The sequence below is a fragment of the Poecilia reticulata genome, linkage group LG12, assembly GCF_000633615.1.
Source record: "Poecilia reticulata strain Guanapo linkage group LG12, Guppy_female_1.0+MT, whole genome shotgun sequence".
Taxonomy (NCBI): Eukaryota; Metazoa; Chordata; class Actinopteri; order Cyprinodontiformes; family Poeciliidae; genus Poecilia; species Poecilia reticulata.
The window spans coordinates 17712259-17730850 of record NC_024342.1 but is presented as its reverse complement, the minus strand read 5'-3'; the positions used below and the strand labels follow the sequence as shown (position 1 = coordinate 17730850).

The 18592-nt window shown below is 39.4% G+C and overlaps 2 protein-coding genes across 2 annotated transcripts; one reads left to right on the top strand and one right to left on the bottom strand.

Annotated features, from left to right (window-relative positions):
* Positions 1–1819: 1819 nt before the first annotated feature.
* On the bottom strand, positions 1820–8101 carry LOC103473803 (ADP-ribosylation factor-like protein 3). The gene is made up of 6 exons (XM_008424303.2): positions 7619–8101; positions 5907–6025; positions 4480–4623; positions 4199–4315; positions 3358–3408; positions 1820–3155 (listed from the first exon to the last, which is right to left on the bottom strand). Exons 2-6 carry the CDS (start codon positions 5907–5909, stop codon positions 2838–2840), a joined length of 633 nt encoding a protein of 210 aa, XP_008422525.1. The 5' UTR covers positions 5910–6025; positions 7619–8101; the 3' UTR covers positions 1820–2837.
* On the top strand, positions 7362–18501 carry wbp1 (WW domain binding protein 1). Its single transcript, XM_008424305.2, has 4 exons — positions 7362–7595; positions 8535–8637; positions 9546–9713; positions 12000–18501. The coding sequence occupies exons 1-4, from the start codon at positions 7533–7535 to the stop codon at positions 12563–12565; spliced, it is 900 nt and encodes a 299-aa protein (XP_008422527.1). The 5' UTR covers positions 7362–7532; the 3' UTR covers positions 12566–18501.
* Positions 18502–18592: the final 91 nt, after the last annotated feature.

Sequence of the window (18592 nt, the reverse complement as noted above, 5' to 3'; positions counted from 1 at the left end):
AGTCACAGGATCTCCTCCTCCCTGATTCTTCGGGCCCGTGAGTCAGCTGGCCTCTCTGCCCCTTAGTTTCTCCCTGTGTGGGAGGCTGCTGTGTTGGCCTGGGAGGCTGGGAAAGTCCCATGATTTATGGCCCTTTGCAGGCCTGATTGCCTCTCTGATGATGGAGCCAAAGGTAACCAGGGCCGCTCGCTCCAATCCACTTTGTGCTTGGCAAATCAAGTTTAATTCATTTGAGATTTAAGGTCTCTTTGCAGCTATTGCAATATAATTCACATGCTGTCGGTGCTTAAAAAAAATAAAAAATGAAAAAAATAAAAATACTTGTCATGTTTCCTTTCAAACTTTGCAAAAGACAAAAAAATAAAAAAAAACAAAAACAATGCAGGGCTCCATTTTCAGTCTGTAAATAAAGAACTGCTGTGGATTAATATTTACCTGGTGAGTGTTTGCCCTGGCCAAGAGTCCCAGATTGCTGGATCAACAAAAATCTAAGATGCAGCAGCAGCAAACATGCAAACAGAACACGGGACCAAAGCCCACATTGATGGCTGAATCATTATGAGGCCCATTCTGAGAGGTTATGCACTTGTCCCAGTCTACATCAGGGGCCCGGGTGGCTCTAGCATATTAAAATCAGCCAACCTTATATATGAGGACGGACTCACACAATGCGCACACAGCACCAGCAGCAGGGCAGTAACTCAAGGCCAAAGGAGGAGGGTTATTTTTATCATGGGCAAAGGTGCCAAATCATGTTGGTATGAAGGGGGCTATATAAATGCAAATTGTATCGGTGGGCTATTAGTCCTGGAAAAGGTTTGTATGTAAATGCCCCTATAGGACCACAGCAGCGCACTCATCCAGGTCAGATTAGCTGGGCTTGTGGCAAATGTGCTGCTAACAGACATAAGCGAGAAAGAGAAAGGGAATGCGATTGCCTTGTGGTAAATCGTGGAGAACAAGGTGAGAATTTGAGTAATTCAATGGCCAAGATGTTTCTGTACGATTTACCGCACAGGTGAGAAAGACGTCTTGAAACTAGCTTCTTTGTGGACACCAAGGCTAAAGGGTTTTCACGCTGAATCTCTCTAAGACGTTTAGCTTTCTGCACCAAACCAGGAGCTTCACTGTGAAACTGTAAGGGACAGTTTGAGAAAGCAAACCATTAACAAACACGTTTATCGGATTCAATAGTGGAAAAATATGCTTTATGTTTGTGAATAAATAGAAACGGTTTCATGATGAAAATTTGAAAAACTTTATGATCATGAAAACTAAATCAGCCATTGTAAAAAAAATAAAATAAAAAAAATTACCATCACGCTGATGCACCGATTGAAAACAGAGGATGTGATCACTGAAAATGATGATGTGTGGTGGTGCAACGTCGCCCTCTAGTGTTCACAAATTAGTCATACCAGCTTCAACAGGTTCTTTAAAACTCAAAAGTGAATCTTTATTTATAAAACTACTAAAGGAAATTCTTGCTTGGACCTACGAAACAATATTACAAATATCTAAACAAAACTGCACTTATACATACAGTACAATAAGGAGGTCTGAGACAGCCTCTGACATCTTCCTTGGTAGTATATTGGCATTTTTTTACTGGTAAGATTATGTTTTGTAAGAAACAAAAACATATTGGCAAGAGTAACAATTCAAAAAACTAACACACTCTGCTGCCGTCGCATAACGTTCTCAAAATTACTGCATAGATTGAGTATAAAGTGCTTATGTAAGTTGGTCACCATTCATATTGGTCATCTCTTCCGAAACTTTATATTTCTGCAAACCCAGGTCATCCCATCCTGTTTGATAAAGGTGAGAAAAGAACCAAAATTATTCATTATTATTGGTATACAGAACCTTGTCAAAGTAATACTTTTTCAGTTTGTCACATTAATCTCAATTGTTTTGAATCCAATCTTAACTTTGGCAAACATAAAGTAATGCATCTTTTGTGATGTTAAAGAAAATAAAAGGTCCTCAGTTTTAAAAATGAAATCTTAATCCTCATTGTATGTTGTTGCTACTGGCATGGCTTAATTTGCAGTGTTAGTTTTCCTCTGCACAAAACGTTTTGAATGCATTTATAATTTGGTCTCATCTAACCAGAGCGACTTCTTCCATGTTTCTTTTCTGGATCCATGATTTAATTCATTTTGCCCAGAAATATATGTTGAAACCTGAACATTGTTTGCTTATAATTCCAGTTCACTTTTAGCTCTAACATAACAAAGACATTAAAATCTGACTATGTTAGTCATCTGACTGTCATCTTTTAGCCACAGCATTCGTGGAAGTCTTTTTTCTCTTAATCTTTCACTTTTTAACTCGAAATGTATGTTGTTTAGACAAAACAGGCTATTCACCAAAAAATTTCCTCATGGGGGTTGGATATTGTTTTAAAAACAAACTGTCTTTTATCCTCTTGACCCCTGAGCCTCTAAGTAAAAGTTGCAATAAAAATAGGAGGTTGCATTTGCAATCCTGCATGATCTTGAGAAAATTTCTTGAGACCAGCACTTCCAAGAGCGATCAGGTAAATGTATGCCAATGTATTGGCAGAGCGACATTTTCAAAGTATTGGCAAGACCAATACTTTGAAAATGTGTAAGACCAAGACAGTTCTGAGTACACTTCAGGAGTGTTTGTAGAAGTAGGAAGCAGCAAGATGATAACTACATTCCTGCTGTAAGGAGCATTGCAGTAGTTCTATTTAATAACAGGGTATTGATATCAGTAAATTGTAAATACAGGCCAAAGTGGTTGATAGAAAGCTACCGTGAATAATTGTATATGATTAACAGAACTCGCCATATTTTCTCTTATTCCTATGACGTCAAAGCAGCAAATGTCCCTATTCCGGGTACAAAAACTGACCGCAAAACACAGTTGTTGTTACTCAACAGCTCAATCCGTCTCGACCTCTGTTTATCTGTGTTTGCATGCCACACTGTATTTACCTGCACTCCTTCTGCAGTGAGTGCTGAGCAGGCCTGCACCTGCCACATGCGATCCCGGATTGTGTGCAGGTTAAGACTCTCCGCCAGCTCCGACGCCGGAGAGGCTGTCATCAGGTCCTGCTTGTTGGCAAACACCAGCAGCGGCACAGCTGCAAGCTTTTCTTCTTCCAGCAACTCGGCAAGCTCCTGAGGGTAAAAAAAAAAAAAGGAAACAGATATGCTTTGGTGAACATCTTAGCACATGTTGTAATTGCATAAAGTTTTTGCCAACTAGGCCCACTTCTTAAATAAAATAGTTTAAGTTTGTACTTCCAGGATGGTCTATACCTAATCTAAATTTCTATTTGTATTGCACTTTTTTTTCAAGCAGAAGTAAATTATGTCTTACCAAACTTGTCTCTTCGAATCTTTTCCTGTCTGAGCTGTCAATCACATAGATCTGCAATCCAGAAAAGGAACACATTAAAGCACCATTATACAAACTTACCTCTCAGTCAGCAGACTGAGAAGTATTCTAAAGTAAATCCTGGCTGAGAAGCTTGTACAACAATCATGTTTCCAGCTTGTTTTAAGATTGTTTCCACCAAGAACAAGAAAAGTTGAACCACAACCAACATTAGAGATGGTGATGGTAGCATCAAGATGTGGGCTGTTTTGCTGCCAGCAACACTGGTGCCTCGCACAAAGTGAATGACATAATGGAGAAGTATGACTACATCTAAATTATTAAACTTCTCTAATCAAACAAACAGCTGGATGGATGAAAATTGGACATAATTTGAAAGGTGGGTGTTGTTCCAACAGGACACTTGCTTTGACGTTTCCAAAGCAAGTCTGATTAAGCTCTTTGGAGACTATAGTTCTTGATATCGGAAGTGTATTTAGATATCAAAAACTATACCAGAAGCTTGTTGGATGGTGCAAAAAGTTTAAAGCTAAAAAGCAACTTGCGATGGTATGATTAAGCAAACATTAGTAGTGGTGTCTGTGTATTTTTCACCTTGGGTAAACCAGAGAAAGTCTACATTGAATAAAATATTTTGTAATATTCTGTATGATCATTTCAACCTGAAAAAAAAAACCGGAATAAACTGATCTTTAAAAGCCCAAAATTAAGATGATATTCATGTCCATGATTAGTGTACGTAAATTTCTGACCAGCAGAAGATAGAATAACTTTTCTCTATTGCGAGAGTTTTCGCCGTATGAGAGCATCAGGCTGAACCTACCAGTACATCGGTGTTCTCAAAATAATTCCTCCAGTAGGGACGAATCTTGCGTTGCCCTCCAATGTCCCAAACGTTTAATTTGAACCCGGAAGACTGCACACTCTTTATATTGAAGCCCTGGTGAAAGCCAAGATAGATTGAGTTTAATGGGTAGCTCAGCCTCTCGCTAAGGAGGTGAACTGATGCATGACCTGACTGTTTGACTAGAAAATGAAGCAGTGGGTTCTCACAATTTGACATAAACAGAGTGTTTCTGTGTGTGCGTGTGTGTATCACTGTACTTGTGTGGGGGTGATGTGGCTGAAGTCTTCAGCTGCCAGCTGTTTGAGCAGAGTGGTCTTGCCGGCATTGTCCAACCCTAACAGCAGTAAGCGCACCTCCTGCTCTGGTGACTGCTTTAGTCTCCGAAGAATAGACAGCAGGCCCTGCAGGAGGATCACGGCGAATATTAGAGACGGTTAAACCTCAGTGGGATGAGAGTTAATGAGATGACTTAGCCGTATCTTGCAAACTTTGAATAACCTCAAAAGCCAGTCTGGAAAAAATCAACTCACTCAACCAACAGATAAAAACATCTACAGCGTGTTTGTAATAGATATTTTTTGGATCCATTAGAACTGTCCAATTAATCAAAGGATGCTATTTAATTCTGCATCCTGTTTTCAAGTCTCCGGTTGGAAGATTTAACAAAAGCCTGAATACCAAGTGGGAAAGTCTAAGATTTCTTTCTGAAACCTGTTATCAAAATCCAATATGGTGTCATGCACAGAAAACTAAGAGACATCTGCGGTTCAAATCGTTTATTATTCTTGTTAATGCCTCCACACTTCCACACTCAACTAAACTAGTAAAAATGCTGATGCATTGTTAGAAAGAACAACATACAGAGAAAACTGTTGATAGTTTGCTTCGCTAACAGCAGCTAGCCAGGTCACTGATCAAATCAATAAATATACCAAACTGGGGGTTTGAACTTGAAGCATTGAACAAGAAGCCCATTAAGATAGTTTAAGATCTTATTTCAAGAAAGGCAATTCAACCACCAGTGGTACTAGTAGCATTAGGTTGAGAACCATGGATGAAGAGAGCAAAGGATTTAGCTGTTAGTCTCTAAAGTCGTCTATAAATGTACCAGAAGCTCAAAGACGCTCTGCAGTCGACTGAGATTAGGCATCTATAGAAGGCACCATGCTAGGCTTTGATTATAGCAGAGCAATTTGCTACTGCAGAAATGCTTGGTAATATGTGGGATAAATGTACTAATATGTTCAGAAGATATTTGTATGCATCAGTATTAAAAAAGTTATTAATTTTGCTAATATATATATTTTTTTACGTTTTGTGACAGTGGTTTTATGAGTTTGTAGAAATCTAATCTGGTTAACTAGAATTGTATCGCTGCAGCCTTGACTTTACAGTCACAGTTACTTAATCAGATAAGTATTATCTTAGTTTATCCAGATGGATATCTGATACAATTTACCAAACAGATTCTTGAACTAAAGCTAGTACTGAGAATGGAAAAAAAGCCCCAAGTGTTTATGTCGGGCCAACAGAATCAACTCTGGCCTCATCAACCTTACCAAGACATATTTAGAACTCCAATAAATACCGCAGAACTAAATCAGCCCATAGCTATTAGAAACATGAGTTAGGCAGCCCGGGTTTTAAATATCTGCTCCTGCTGATAAGAATTGAGATAACTCACCATGGTGTCCACGGGTCCTTTTGCGGTTGTTGCTCAGTCTGAGTGGATTAACATCTTCCTCACCATGTGTCTCGGCTGAACAGCTGCCAAGTTTTTTGTTTCCAGGGAAACTCTGACGTCTGCGTAAACAAAATGAAAAAGAATCTTCCTTTAAGAAATTTTGTTTCTTGTATTCTCATTATTTAGTGTTTCCTGACTGTACAATGACTGTTGTTCTGCTTCTTTCAATTGAGTCTATTTATATCACACCACATTATAGCTAATGTAGTCTCAAAGAACTTTAACAGACTGATTTTATGTGTAGAAATATAAAAAGAAATTTAGTTTGAATTTAGTCAAACCAATCCACTTCATTCAAATACACAGATCAGACACAACTGATTATTACATAATAATATCTTGCTTAAAGCATAAGCATATATTGCTTAATTTACACTAAAAAAAGGTGTACCACATTCAGATGCTATAGTTTTAAACACAGGCACTGAGATGTTTACTTCATGCATAACCTTTGTAAGAACTGCTTAGAGTTTGGGCTCAGCAATGGAATGTTTTTACAAGCCCATTTACCTTAAAGAGGAAACTCAAAAGTCCATTACTGCAACAGGAACTCTCTCGAATGTCTAAATAGTAGTAAGGAAGAAAAATTGTGCTTTCAAATTGGGTTTTTGACTAGGTTTCACTTTCATTAGAAGAGTTATATGGAAACAAAACAAACACGTTAACATAATATTTTTACATTATATAATTTTAATGAGTTGAGAAGGCGGGCAAAACTATATCTATTATTTTACTTAATGATAGTAGTATATGAATTATTATAGTTCTGTTTATTATTTATAATTATTATTATTGTAATAATGTTATTGTCTATTAGTTTTAATAACATTTGTTTATTTGATATTTAGTAATTATTTGGTCTGTTATTATTTCTGCTCTGATTGTTTACAATAATCAACTATTTGGCAATATATCTTAGCTTCATTCATTCATTCATTCATTCATTCATTCATTTATCTAACTTCTTTTAACAAATAAAATAAAATACAAAGGATATCTGAACTATTATGCTTTAATCCATGTCTAATGTTTTTGTGATCACATTTACTGGATGGGATTTTTTCAATATATATTTTAAGACAGGGACGTTTCTTTTTTTATGCAAGCTGTTTTCTTGTTGAAAAGGTTTAATAACACAAACAACGTTCAATTTTACTTTTCCTTTCTTTTGAAGGTATGTTGTGTATGTTGAATTTCCCCACTGGCACAAAAAAAAAAAGAATTGCTCTATCCTGTTTTATTTCTTGTTTTTAGAGTTTAATTGACTTAAGAGTTTACCTACAGTGGTAACATATTATACAGAAACTTAGATCTATTTCGTAAAATCTTGTTTTTAATTTGTTTTTCAAACACTTACACACAGCGCCCCCTACAGTTTAATACCCGTTCCAGATTCATATCCGTACTGGGGAGTGTTTCTCGGTCAAACAACAAAAACATGTCTGAGTGTGACAGGCTGAACCGTTAGTTGGTAGCTTTCAGACATCCGCTGTCACTGCTGCTGGTCGTCGATCCGACCGATTGCTTTATGGTTCCTGTCGTGTTCACGGCAGATAACCCAGAGAGATGCCACAGAAAGCACTGGGATCCATTGTAGGTCTTCTTTGTACCGGGACCTGTCTGGTGCAGGTAAGCCCGTATTGTGAGCTCACCCTGTCGGCGTAAGCTTCCAGTCCAGACCGCTGCTCCGGGGCTTGGTGAAGGCCTGCCTGCGATTCTTTTTTTGTCTCCTCCACAAAGGAAACAGGGCACGGTTCGCTTTCTGTTTGCCGTGGGTGACGTCAGTTAGCAAAAGTTTCCCATCATATTTTAAGAGTTATTGTAAAAACTAGAATTGTTTTCTGTCTAAAGTACATTCACAATGATATTTCAATGGCCCATTTCGAGAGTTAGAACCGAAGGTGTTAAGATTAACGCTAGCGGTTTTGCTAACGGGTACCCGGCGAATCGACATATTTATTCATAGCTGCTGATGTTAGCTTGGCAGACTGAGTAGGCAACTTATTGACAGAACATTTCACCTTAAATAAATGTATTAACTTAGTACAAGCAATTTGATAAGAAAGAGGCCTCATTCAAAGGTACTCTACAGTATAAATATATTTGAAACATCGATGTAACAGTTAAACAATAGTTTTGTGACAGTGAAGGAATTTCGTTATCGCATATTTTCTAAAATCTTATTAGCATAAAAAATAAAGCCAGACTAAAATGTTTTAACCCTCGGGCCTTTCTGAAAGCAACTATTATGCATTAATTTGGCCTTCAGCTAAACGAAACTAATGTCACTCAATTTATTTGTAATTTTAAATAGCATTTTTTTCATGGTTTAGCTGTTACTTTTATTTAACAACCTGCTGGCGAAAGTGTTAGCATTTTTGGATTTACCACAAGAAAGTACATTTCATATACGTAAATGTATAGTTGACAAACGCGTCCAACTTTATAGAAAGTGACATTGAAGTGACAACGAGAAAAGACAAGCTTGCTGGCCTTGTATTTGTTTACTTTTCTGCTCGGATATTTACTCTGTCTTCCTCTGTGTCTACCTCTCCCTGTGTACCGAAGGGAAAAGAGTTCTGTTCGGGGGTAAATAATGAACAGTACCGCTGTGAGATGGGTTACTGCTGTGGGGAGACAGAATGCTGCACGTACTACTACGAACTGTGGTGTAAGTACAAATGTGTAGTGTGCGCATGTCAACTTTTTAATGTGTGACTTCTAAATGATAAAGACTTTACGCTTTTTTGCCAACGTTGGTTCTCTAGAGGGACTATTAAATTGAATATAGAACCTGCTTTGTGATTGAATCAGGCGCTTTCAATGTTCCTTTTCAGTCTGAAAAAGTATGGAGTTTAGTGTTTTTAAGTTCTGGACAAGTATGGAAAAATATTTGTATTTCCAGAAATGTTTCTATATCCCATTTTCTGAAAGTAGTCCTGCTTGTTCAAACCATCCATCAATCTATCCATTGTCCTTGATTGCACCTTTAGTAAATCTCCATTACTTCACATGCACTCTTTTTTTTTCCACTATCATTTTTCCACTTACATTATATTGGCTAACTATCAATCCATTATGGCATCGTTCTGTTCATTCAGAAGATGAAAGTTCATCTTTCTATTTTTTTCCACTCCTTTAATTTTTAGTATGCTCCACATTTAAAGCCAGACAACCTAGGAAGGTTAAACGTACATTTATAAAATTAAATTAATCTAAAAAGAATTGAGAACACATTTACATTATATCGTATTACAAGGATTGCTTTCCTGGACGGTTCGGAAAAGTCGATAAAATTATTACATCTCACCTGATCTTTTTTCAACTTTGGATAGATGTAAAAAAAATAAATAAATAAATAAATAGTTATAAAAATCTAGGAGCTTCTATGCTTTGTGCCTGTGCCATTATTTTAAAAGTTACATTTTAAATTTAAAATAAAAGGTGTTTTAAAGTTCCTTTTCTTTTATTTCTTACAGTAAAATTAAAGATGTTTTACTCCTCATTAGTTGCTCTAGCTATGCATAACCCTGTACAGTAACAGTGTTAAGATTGAACTGAGACTGCTTGTTCCCTCAGGGTTCTGGTTGGTATGGACGCTAATCATAATGCTCAGTTGCTGTTGTGCCTACCGACACCGGAGAGTTAAAATGCGTCTGCAACAGGAGCAACGGCAACGTGAGATCAGCTTAATGGCCTATCAGGGCGCTTCCAGCTCCTTCATTACACCGCCACCTCTCAATTTAAGTAAGATTATGATTTTTTTGTGGGTTAGAATGTTTGTGTCAAACACGCTGCCATGCAAACATAAATACTGCACACCCCTTGTAAGTTTTTCCACATTTTGTCATGTTACAACCGCAAACTTAATTTAATAGACATTTTTTTGTGTGAATTTCTATGGCAGAACAACACAAAGCAGTGCATAACTGTACGTGGAAGAAAACCATATGGCATGGTATTTCACACTTGTTACAAATAAAGATCAGAAAAGTGTGGAATGTATTTGTATTTACTTTTCAGATTTTCAACCATACATGATGCTTAATGTTTGCTTCAAGCCTCGAAAAGGAACACAGTGTAGATGAGATCAAAATTTTAATTTTAATAACATGCAAAATACTAGGTGTGTGAGGCGAGACTAACACTAACAGCGCACAGAACCCTAAGCGCATCAACCTCACCTTGAATGAAAACAAAATCCTGTAATTTTCCTTTCACTTTACAATTACACACTGCATGTTGGTTTTTATAAAAAGTCCTAATGAATACACTGAATTTTGTGGTTAAAGGATGGCAAAAATATCAAAAAGTTGACAGGCTGTTAATACTTTTGTAAGGAATCATTGTAATTTCTGTTTTTCGTTGCCTCACATGCCCAAAGTTTATAACTCACAACTAATGTGCATATTTCTGTTTCAATGTATGTGTCTGTTGATTTGTTTTTCTTTGCCAAAGGAGCTTCTTTCACATTTACCTCTTTATGCTGAACACAGATCATGAGATACAGACTTGTAGTCAAGTAATATTAAATCTCTTTCGTGACAGACTTTCCTGATGTACTTTACTTTGACTGCACCTTTATTACCGTATCTCCACATGCTTTTATCAATTCCGATACCAGAGGTTGTCGTTTTTCTCTTGATTTTTCATGAGCCAAAACCTGATACTTATCCCGATCTTGTCGCACTCGAATGCAAATCTTTGTGTTTTGAAGATTTGTGGCTGAGCTGAAACTGCAGCAGTGACAGGTCAGCAGCAGAGACGTCGCCTTAATGTCAGTGGTCACTCTAGGCCTTGGCAGGAAAAAGGATATCATGTGCAATAATATCACAAGTGGCAGTTGGACAAGCTTCCCGTTTGTCAGGGTGTAAAAACCCACAGCGAGCAAGCTTGATTTCAAGTCAAGAATGACAACACAACTCCAACCTGCGCGCATATGTAGACAGTGACTCACACAGAGACACTCTCGGCGTCTAGCAGGCCTTCCGTCCGCCGTCCAGTAAAAACGGAGACAACTCATCTTTTAAAAAAACACCGCATCATCAGATTGTAACAGCATCCGCAATAAGTTTAATGAAAACCTCAAATACTTATAATGCTCTTGTTGTTGCTCTGTTGGTGAGCCGTAATTGAGTTATTTCTTGCACAGTGTTCTTTGCATCTTGCTGCAAACGAGTCAAAGCAGCATTTTTTCTGAAAGTGATGAGTAGCACTCTATTAAAGTATTAACCAATTAAGTTACAAAGCGACACACGTCATTTTTTTTGTTTTTGTTTGTTTTGCTACCTGAGCAGTCTTGGGTAACTAAATTTCTTTCCCCCGTCGACGTGGGGAAATTCACAGGGATCACCACCATCTTTGGCTGTCGTAAACAGCCGACTGACAGACTGGACCAGATGGGGGAGGGGCGAGTTGAACTCTTTGCTGAACACAACCTGAGGGAATGCACTTTGGTGCAGTAAAAGAAAAACAAAATCTGCAAATGCATTATGACGGAAAATTTCTGTAGATTTGAAAAGGAAAGGGTGAATTATCTGCAACCAGCTTTAACCTGAAAAGCAACTGATGTTTGACCAGGATATAGGTAAAGGTGCAAAATTTGCAAAACAAACAATGGATGCACAAACAAAACAAATGAGCAGACATTATTAATGTCTCTTTGCTTGGCATTCATGTGAAGCATAAACCCTAGAAAAATGACCAGTACACCCAGCTGCTGAAAAAAAGGTTTTTAATTTCCCAATGAAATTGTAATTAGATAATTTTGTCAATCTTATTGACAAAATGCCTGTCGTTATCTATATATACTCAATTCCTGTTTTAAAGGGAGGTGTGGTTACAAAGACTTTTTTTGTTGTTAAAATGTGCTTTTAAAACTATACCTATGCTTTGAGAAACTATCAAAGTTAGATCAATCAGAAGAAGTCAGATCAATGTTTTTCCTCAATCCTTTTCCTTTTTAATTCCTTTTCTTTTGACCAACGTAGTGAAGGACTAAACTCCTACAGCTTCTTGTTTTATGATCCTCAGGGTTCTGGAATGACTGCAAGCTTCCTGACTACGAAGAAGTCGTGGGCCACCCCCCGACCCCTCCTCCCCCGTACTCCGAAAACCCTCCCGAGTCAGCTCCGGCGGCCGCCCCTCAAATAGGCCAGACGGTTTCTGTCTCCGTGCCACGAATGTTCCCTGACGCAGAGCCAGCGGCGTACCGTCAGGCATCGGGCGTCTCGTCAGACGAGGGGGCAATGTCACGAGCTGACCAACCACAGAGCCGGGGAGAGGAGAGCGTAGATGTTTTGCTGTCTGGGGCGGCGGCGGCAGCAGCGGAGGAGGGGGAAGATGAGGAGGACGACGAGCTCGTAACCCGACGCCGGCACGTGACCGGCGACTCGGGGATCGAGGTGTGCGTTTGCCAGCTGGACGTGGACGAGGGCTCGGGGCCGGAGGAGGAAAGCGACGAGGAAAACCGGATGTGCAAAGGCGCCGGCAGGGACTGCTGCTCCGGACGCCCGCAGGAGACCTTCAGGCAGAAGGAGTGCGCCTCGGAGCTGCCCGGCCAGTCCGCCAACACCAGCACTGGAGACCACATGGTGTGATCCACAGCATCAACAACCAGCAAACTAATGCAGCTTCCAGCTTCACAAAGGGCCATAACTATTGCCATCGTCATTGGCACGGGGGGAAATGGCTACGCTTTTATTTCCCTGAACTATTTGCGAAATGATGATGTTAACTAATCAGTTCTGGCTTTTGTTTAGGATTGATACAATAACGATGTGGGCAAGGCACAGCTTATTTCCTATGCTTCCAGCAAATGTTCTGCTTCTCTGTCGGGTATATTTCTACCTTCTGTTCAGCGTGAGAACGTCACTGAGTGGTGAAAAAGAAAGGAAGCGGCCATTTTGGACTGAAGGCAGAAGTGACCGTTTCTCTCGCCGTCTCTTGCAGCGCTGCTTTGCCGTTTCTGTTCCAAAGCCCTCATAGGTCAGAACATTTCCACCCTGGCCTCCCAACTGAGGTTTGAAGCATGCCACAAAACATGACAAAGCGCCGCTTCTCAGGTCTCCCCCAAGACTTGAGCACGTTTGAAGGAAGAACAAACATTTTCAGCAATCAGCTAGATCTTGCAAAAATTAGAATCAGATTATGTTGGGTTTTTTTTTTGTTTGTTTGTTTTTTTCCTTCCCAAAGCCGTTTAATGCGTTTAAGTACTGAGTGCTTGCTGTGAAATCTAGGCCACAGCTGCACAGTGATGTCATCTCTGAGGTCATGGCCGCCCCTGTTGGGGCGGAGGGAGGGGCTGAAAACACTTGAGCGGAGAAGAAATCCGCTTCTTGTGTTTTAAATGTCACCCTGTTTTTTTTTTGTTTTTTTTTTTTGATATCATAATGTTGTCACCAGGGCTGCTTGGTATCTAATTAGAATGATGAAAGTGGTGCTCAGCATTGTAGTGATTTATCGATTGTATGCATGTATGCATGTGATCTTCCCCTACTTCAGTTGCTAGCTGCAGTAAATCCCTTGTACAACATCGGCAGGTCTTTAGTCAAAAAAAGGTCTTGAGGGGAGATCTATGTTTATTTAACTTATCGCTGAGGGAATTTTTATCACTCGGCATGTTGTTGTTTTTTTTTATGTCAATATTAAAGGATGTAGTTGCTCTTTGCTTTTTCATCACATAACCAGCTCTGCTTTAGTAAATGCTACAGGTGTCATTATTCCCTGCAGTGGATTTCCTGGATGCGGTTGTGTACGGCTGACAGTGCAGTGACGAAATTATGAGTTATGCTTTCGAGATCGGTGAGGTAAAAATTCAAAGCACTGATTTTGATGTTTTTTTTTTGTTTTGTTTTTTTCTTTTTGCACGAGGCATGACTTGGTGTTTTATATTCGAGTGAATTAGCATATTCCGTCATTTTTAATACTTGCTCTGCTCATCACTTCCGACTGTCTTACCCTGCGGTGGGTGAGGAACTCAGTTTAAATATTTTTAGGGATTAAGCGGTGGATTGATTCCTTTTTCAATGTCTTGATGTAGTTTTCTTGATGATTGCTAACTAGGTAGCTGGTGCTGTCGTGGGTTTCTGTTCTTTCTATAGCTGCTGTCCATGTGAGGGATTTGCGGTGGCATTTTTCCACGGGCAGCAGAGGGCCAGTACATTAGCAAGCTGAGATGGTTGCAAGCTCTGCTCGACAGTCGATTTGGTCTTGGCACGACCGCAGAAATGCTTGCAATGGACTGCATGTTCCGCACCGATGCATGCGGCTTGTTTTCCCGAACTGTAGTTTGTCCGCTTGGAATATTAACACAAAAAAAAAAAAACATGCGACAGATGGGGAAAGCCGCGGCATAATGAAGTTCCTACTTGGACATTCTTCAAGTTATTGTCAGGAAATAAACCTTAAAAGAATGAAGTTTGGGAAAAAGAAAAAAAAGATCAAGCTTTTTATACATCGGCTCTGATTGTGTGTAAAAACTCAGGTCATCTGACAGCATAAGTGCACGCATGCACCCACAATGCAATGCTCTAAAGCTGCTTCTTTGGCAATATCAGTGGCTTGAATATTCCAACCAGGCATGGGCAGCTAGGAGATTACGAGGATGTGAAATATAACGTTTTAAGAATATTTACACACACAAAAAAAACACCTGCTAAATTTAGAAGTGAAAAAGCATAGCAGCTCTTTCCTTATCAACTGAAAAGCAGTGTGCAGCAACAAGTGGGGGAGGGGTTTTAATTGATCACAATACGCTTGGAAAAGCTGGACAAAACTTGAGCCTTGATCCCGATAGCTGGTCCATGCCTATTTGTATTTAAAAAAAAAAATGGGTTCAGTGCCTGAATCAGACGACACCAGTCCGACTTTTGTACAAGAAGTTTACACCATGGCTTTATAAAGAGGAGGAACTCAAAACACTTCAGTGTTGCTTGAGAAAAAAAGTTCTCTTCTTATTAGTTCGACACAAAACACATAAAGTCATTTTGTTTGTGCACATCAGAATGAAAATGTTTCCTCTCTTCACCGGCCTGCAGCAGCTTTTTTTTTTTTTCTCTAGGTTGTGGTTGGTTAGGTTAGAGTGCTGCTGCGGCTAGAATGTAGCAGAGGAACACGGCAGAACGTGTCGGGACAGAACGATGCGCACAACGCACCGCGGGCTGAAACTATCGAAATGTCCCCGGTCTTTTTGTTGCGATAGTGCTGCGTCACCTAACAGGTGCTTGAACATGAAGCCATTCTGACATGACCTTTGCAGAGGAGCGGTTGCAATGTGAGCATGCCTGCACACCCCTAAGCCGATTTCATAAACCGTGTTTTTTTTTTTTTGTTTTTTTTTTTTTCTTGACAGCATACCTTAAGCTGCCTTGTTGCAATTCTATAGAGCCGATGTCTTGATTAGAGCTGCACAGATAATATATATAACCTCTGTATGTGGAAACTGGTGTAATACTGCCTTATTAGAGTAGATGTAGTCGTCTTTTTTTATTTTATTTTTTATAAATCGTAATATTTGTGCAAGCATGGTTGTATTAGAGCGCAAAGGAGCACTGTTGTGTCAGTAGAAAGTAGCATTTAATCTCGTTCTGGAAACGTTCGCAGGCTCTGTGCTTAGAGGATGTGGCGTACATTTAAAAGCCACCGAACTGAAGTGGTTTTGTTGCTGAGAAGTGGTTGTTGAATTAAAAAAAATACTGTGTGTAATTATAGCTGTGGCACTGATGAGATGTGTTCAGACCAGATTTATTGTGCTCAGTTTTGTTTTTTGCTTCTCTGTGCTTTAGATTGAAGCACGAGGAAGCAAGATTGTTGCTGTTACTGTTTTATTTTTTTCAAAAAAATTTTTGGGGAAAAAGCTCACCGTTGTTCACAGTGTGCCTTGCAAAAATATTCACACCTGCTGAAGTTTTCCATCCTATTTCATCCAACCACCACAAATTGCATTGTGGTACTTTATATCACAGACCAATACGAAATTGTGCATAATCCGAAGGACAAACATGTATGGGTATCTAATAGAGATTTTTTTTTCACAGATTCTTTACGGATTAAGTAGTGATTTTTTCTGTCCAGACTTTAACTGGACCATTCTGTCACATGAATATGCTGTGACGTAAAACCATTCCACCGGAGCTCTCGCCGTATCTTTAGTGTCGTCTTGCTGGAAGGTGAATTTCCCCCAGTCCAAAGTTTTTGTTTGTTTGTTTGTTTTTTGTACACTTTTTAACAGATTTTTCCCCAACTCTGAACTGCCTCTCTGGTCCAAAGCATCCCCACACTATGACCCTGCCACCACCTTGTTTTGCAGTGGGAACGGCACGTTCAGATCACTGCGTCGTGTTTGTTTTCCACCATTCTGGTCCCACCGGACCAGAACCTCTCCTTCCACATGTCCGCTGCGTCTCCTGCACGGCTGGCTCCTCATAGAACCAGATTCTGAGGCCTTTCATGAAATTATACTCAGGTTGACTCTGTTTACAAAATGATGTGATTTCAGAAGGTCAATGGTTGCACCTTTTATTAGAGGTATCAGAGAAAATGCATGTGGATACCTCACAGTTTTCAAATCTTTTGTTTGTAAAAAATATATATAATTTTGAAGTCCTCCTTTCACTTCACAGTTATGCACTACTTTGTGTTGGTCTGTCATAAAGCATAAGGTACCTTGAGGTTTGTGGTTGCTATGTGACAAAACGTGGAAAGCTTCAAGAGCTATGGATACAAGGCATGTTGTACATGTACATATTTAATACCAGTTACAGCAGTGGAGGGCAGTGAGGTTAGGGGCTCTTTTGTAAATCCCTCCTTGATTTTTACACATTTCCTGAGACTAAGGGCTAAATATTAATCGTAAATTGTCATCAGACATACGCTCTACTGAGCGATTACTCGGTTTTGTTCATTTATTTTTTATTTTTTCAAACCACAGTTACAATGATCCACTATCTGAACACAGATGCGCAAAGTGAACTTTGGTCATTTTCTAATGTGGTGGAGCTCATATTTATATATTAACCTGTTGTATATGAACTTGTGTGTGTGTGTGTGCTTGTTCTTTATTTTAGGCTTTGTCCTTGCCTTCTTTTGTCAACCTTAACAGAGGTGCGTGATGGTCTCTCCTCACATGTCATGTTCACACTGAAAACACACGTAACGGTCTGCATGCGTGGATGTGTGGAGCGTCACCGGTGGACTGTGACTCCACCCTCAAAAACTGCATTTGTTTGTTTGCCTCCGTTTGAGTTACCTTCCCAACAAAAAAAAAAGGGGCACATCCACCCACGCAAATCTGCAAAAGGCCTTCGTCATTTCCACGCTTCGCATTTCGTCCACTGGTCGCGCCCATGAAGTCGCCCCGACCGTGGTCTGTTCGGTTTCACTCTCAGGGTTATTATCGTGGAAAAAGCAGAGCGACAACAGATTTCAGATCACCGTCTCTCAAAAAAGCCAAAGGAAACGTTTCATGATTGTCACGTGTTTTGATGTTCGCTCCCCCCCTCCCCCGTCCTCCTGCATCACGCATCTCTGTGAACTTTACTCAACTAGGCTATGCAAAAAAAAAACATAAACCTTCTGTTATATGCTGCGACCCCCTTTCTCCGTCAGATGTCTATGGGCACCAGTACGAGCAATATGACTGTCAGCACTCGTGGCACTGCGCTGTACTGTAATTGATCAGTCTATGTGTATGTATTTTAAAAATAATGTACTTGTAATGCTACTATAATGTCACGGTAACTCTGTAAGCTTCTGTGTGCTGAGGGGTTTTAGTTAAAAGGCGTATGTTTCGTACCTTTTTTATTTTTTTTAGGCCGTTTTCTGTATCTGCTGCCCAATAACTTTCCACTCTTGACTCATGGATAAACTCTGGATAAACCACATGTCAAAGCTGCGCATGCTCAAAGAGAAATGTTGAAAATGTTCTTTTTGCTGCTGCCGTTCAGAGCAGCTTTCTTCTCGTTTTTCCGTCTTTATGAACTTACAGAGAATATTTAACCGTTGCCTTTAATCCTCTCAATACAGCACCATGATTTTTCTATTGTATACACATGAAAGACCTCACCATGGAACACAGTTGGCTTACATTAAACCAGCAGATTTTAGGCTAAAGGGCCATTCAAAATGAGTCAACATTTAGCCGAAAGAAACATCATCTCGGTTGTCAGTGGGACTTTTTCTACAAAATCTACAAATTATGTTTTTTTCTCCTTCTTCTAAACCATAGGTAATACCAAACACAAGGAGGTGCTGTGGTTAGGATGGGTTTTTTTTTTCTGTTTTTGCCAAAAATGAGAAACATGTAAATCTGAAAGGGAAGCAGCCATCTACGGAAAATCCACTCTTTCTACATTGTTGTTCTGGTAACTTTTAAAGAAGCCAAATTGAGTAAAGTGGAATACAAGAAAAAGAAAAAAAAAAAGAGCAATGACTGACAGATGAAATTGCTTTGGTTTTTGGTTAAAAGTCTACTGTGTACTGTCTGGGTCATCGTTTGTATTTTATTTTTTTAATAAAACAAACATTGGCGCTCTGCTGACTGTCTGTTTTTCTTGATTTTAGGTTCTCTAAATTTAACTACAAACTCGTTTTACAATAATCTATGCATTGCAACTCAAAAATACCCC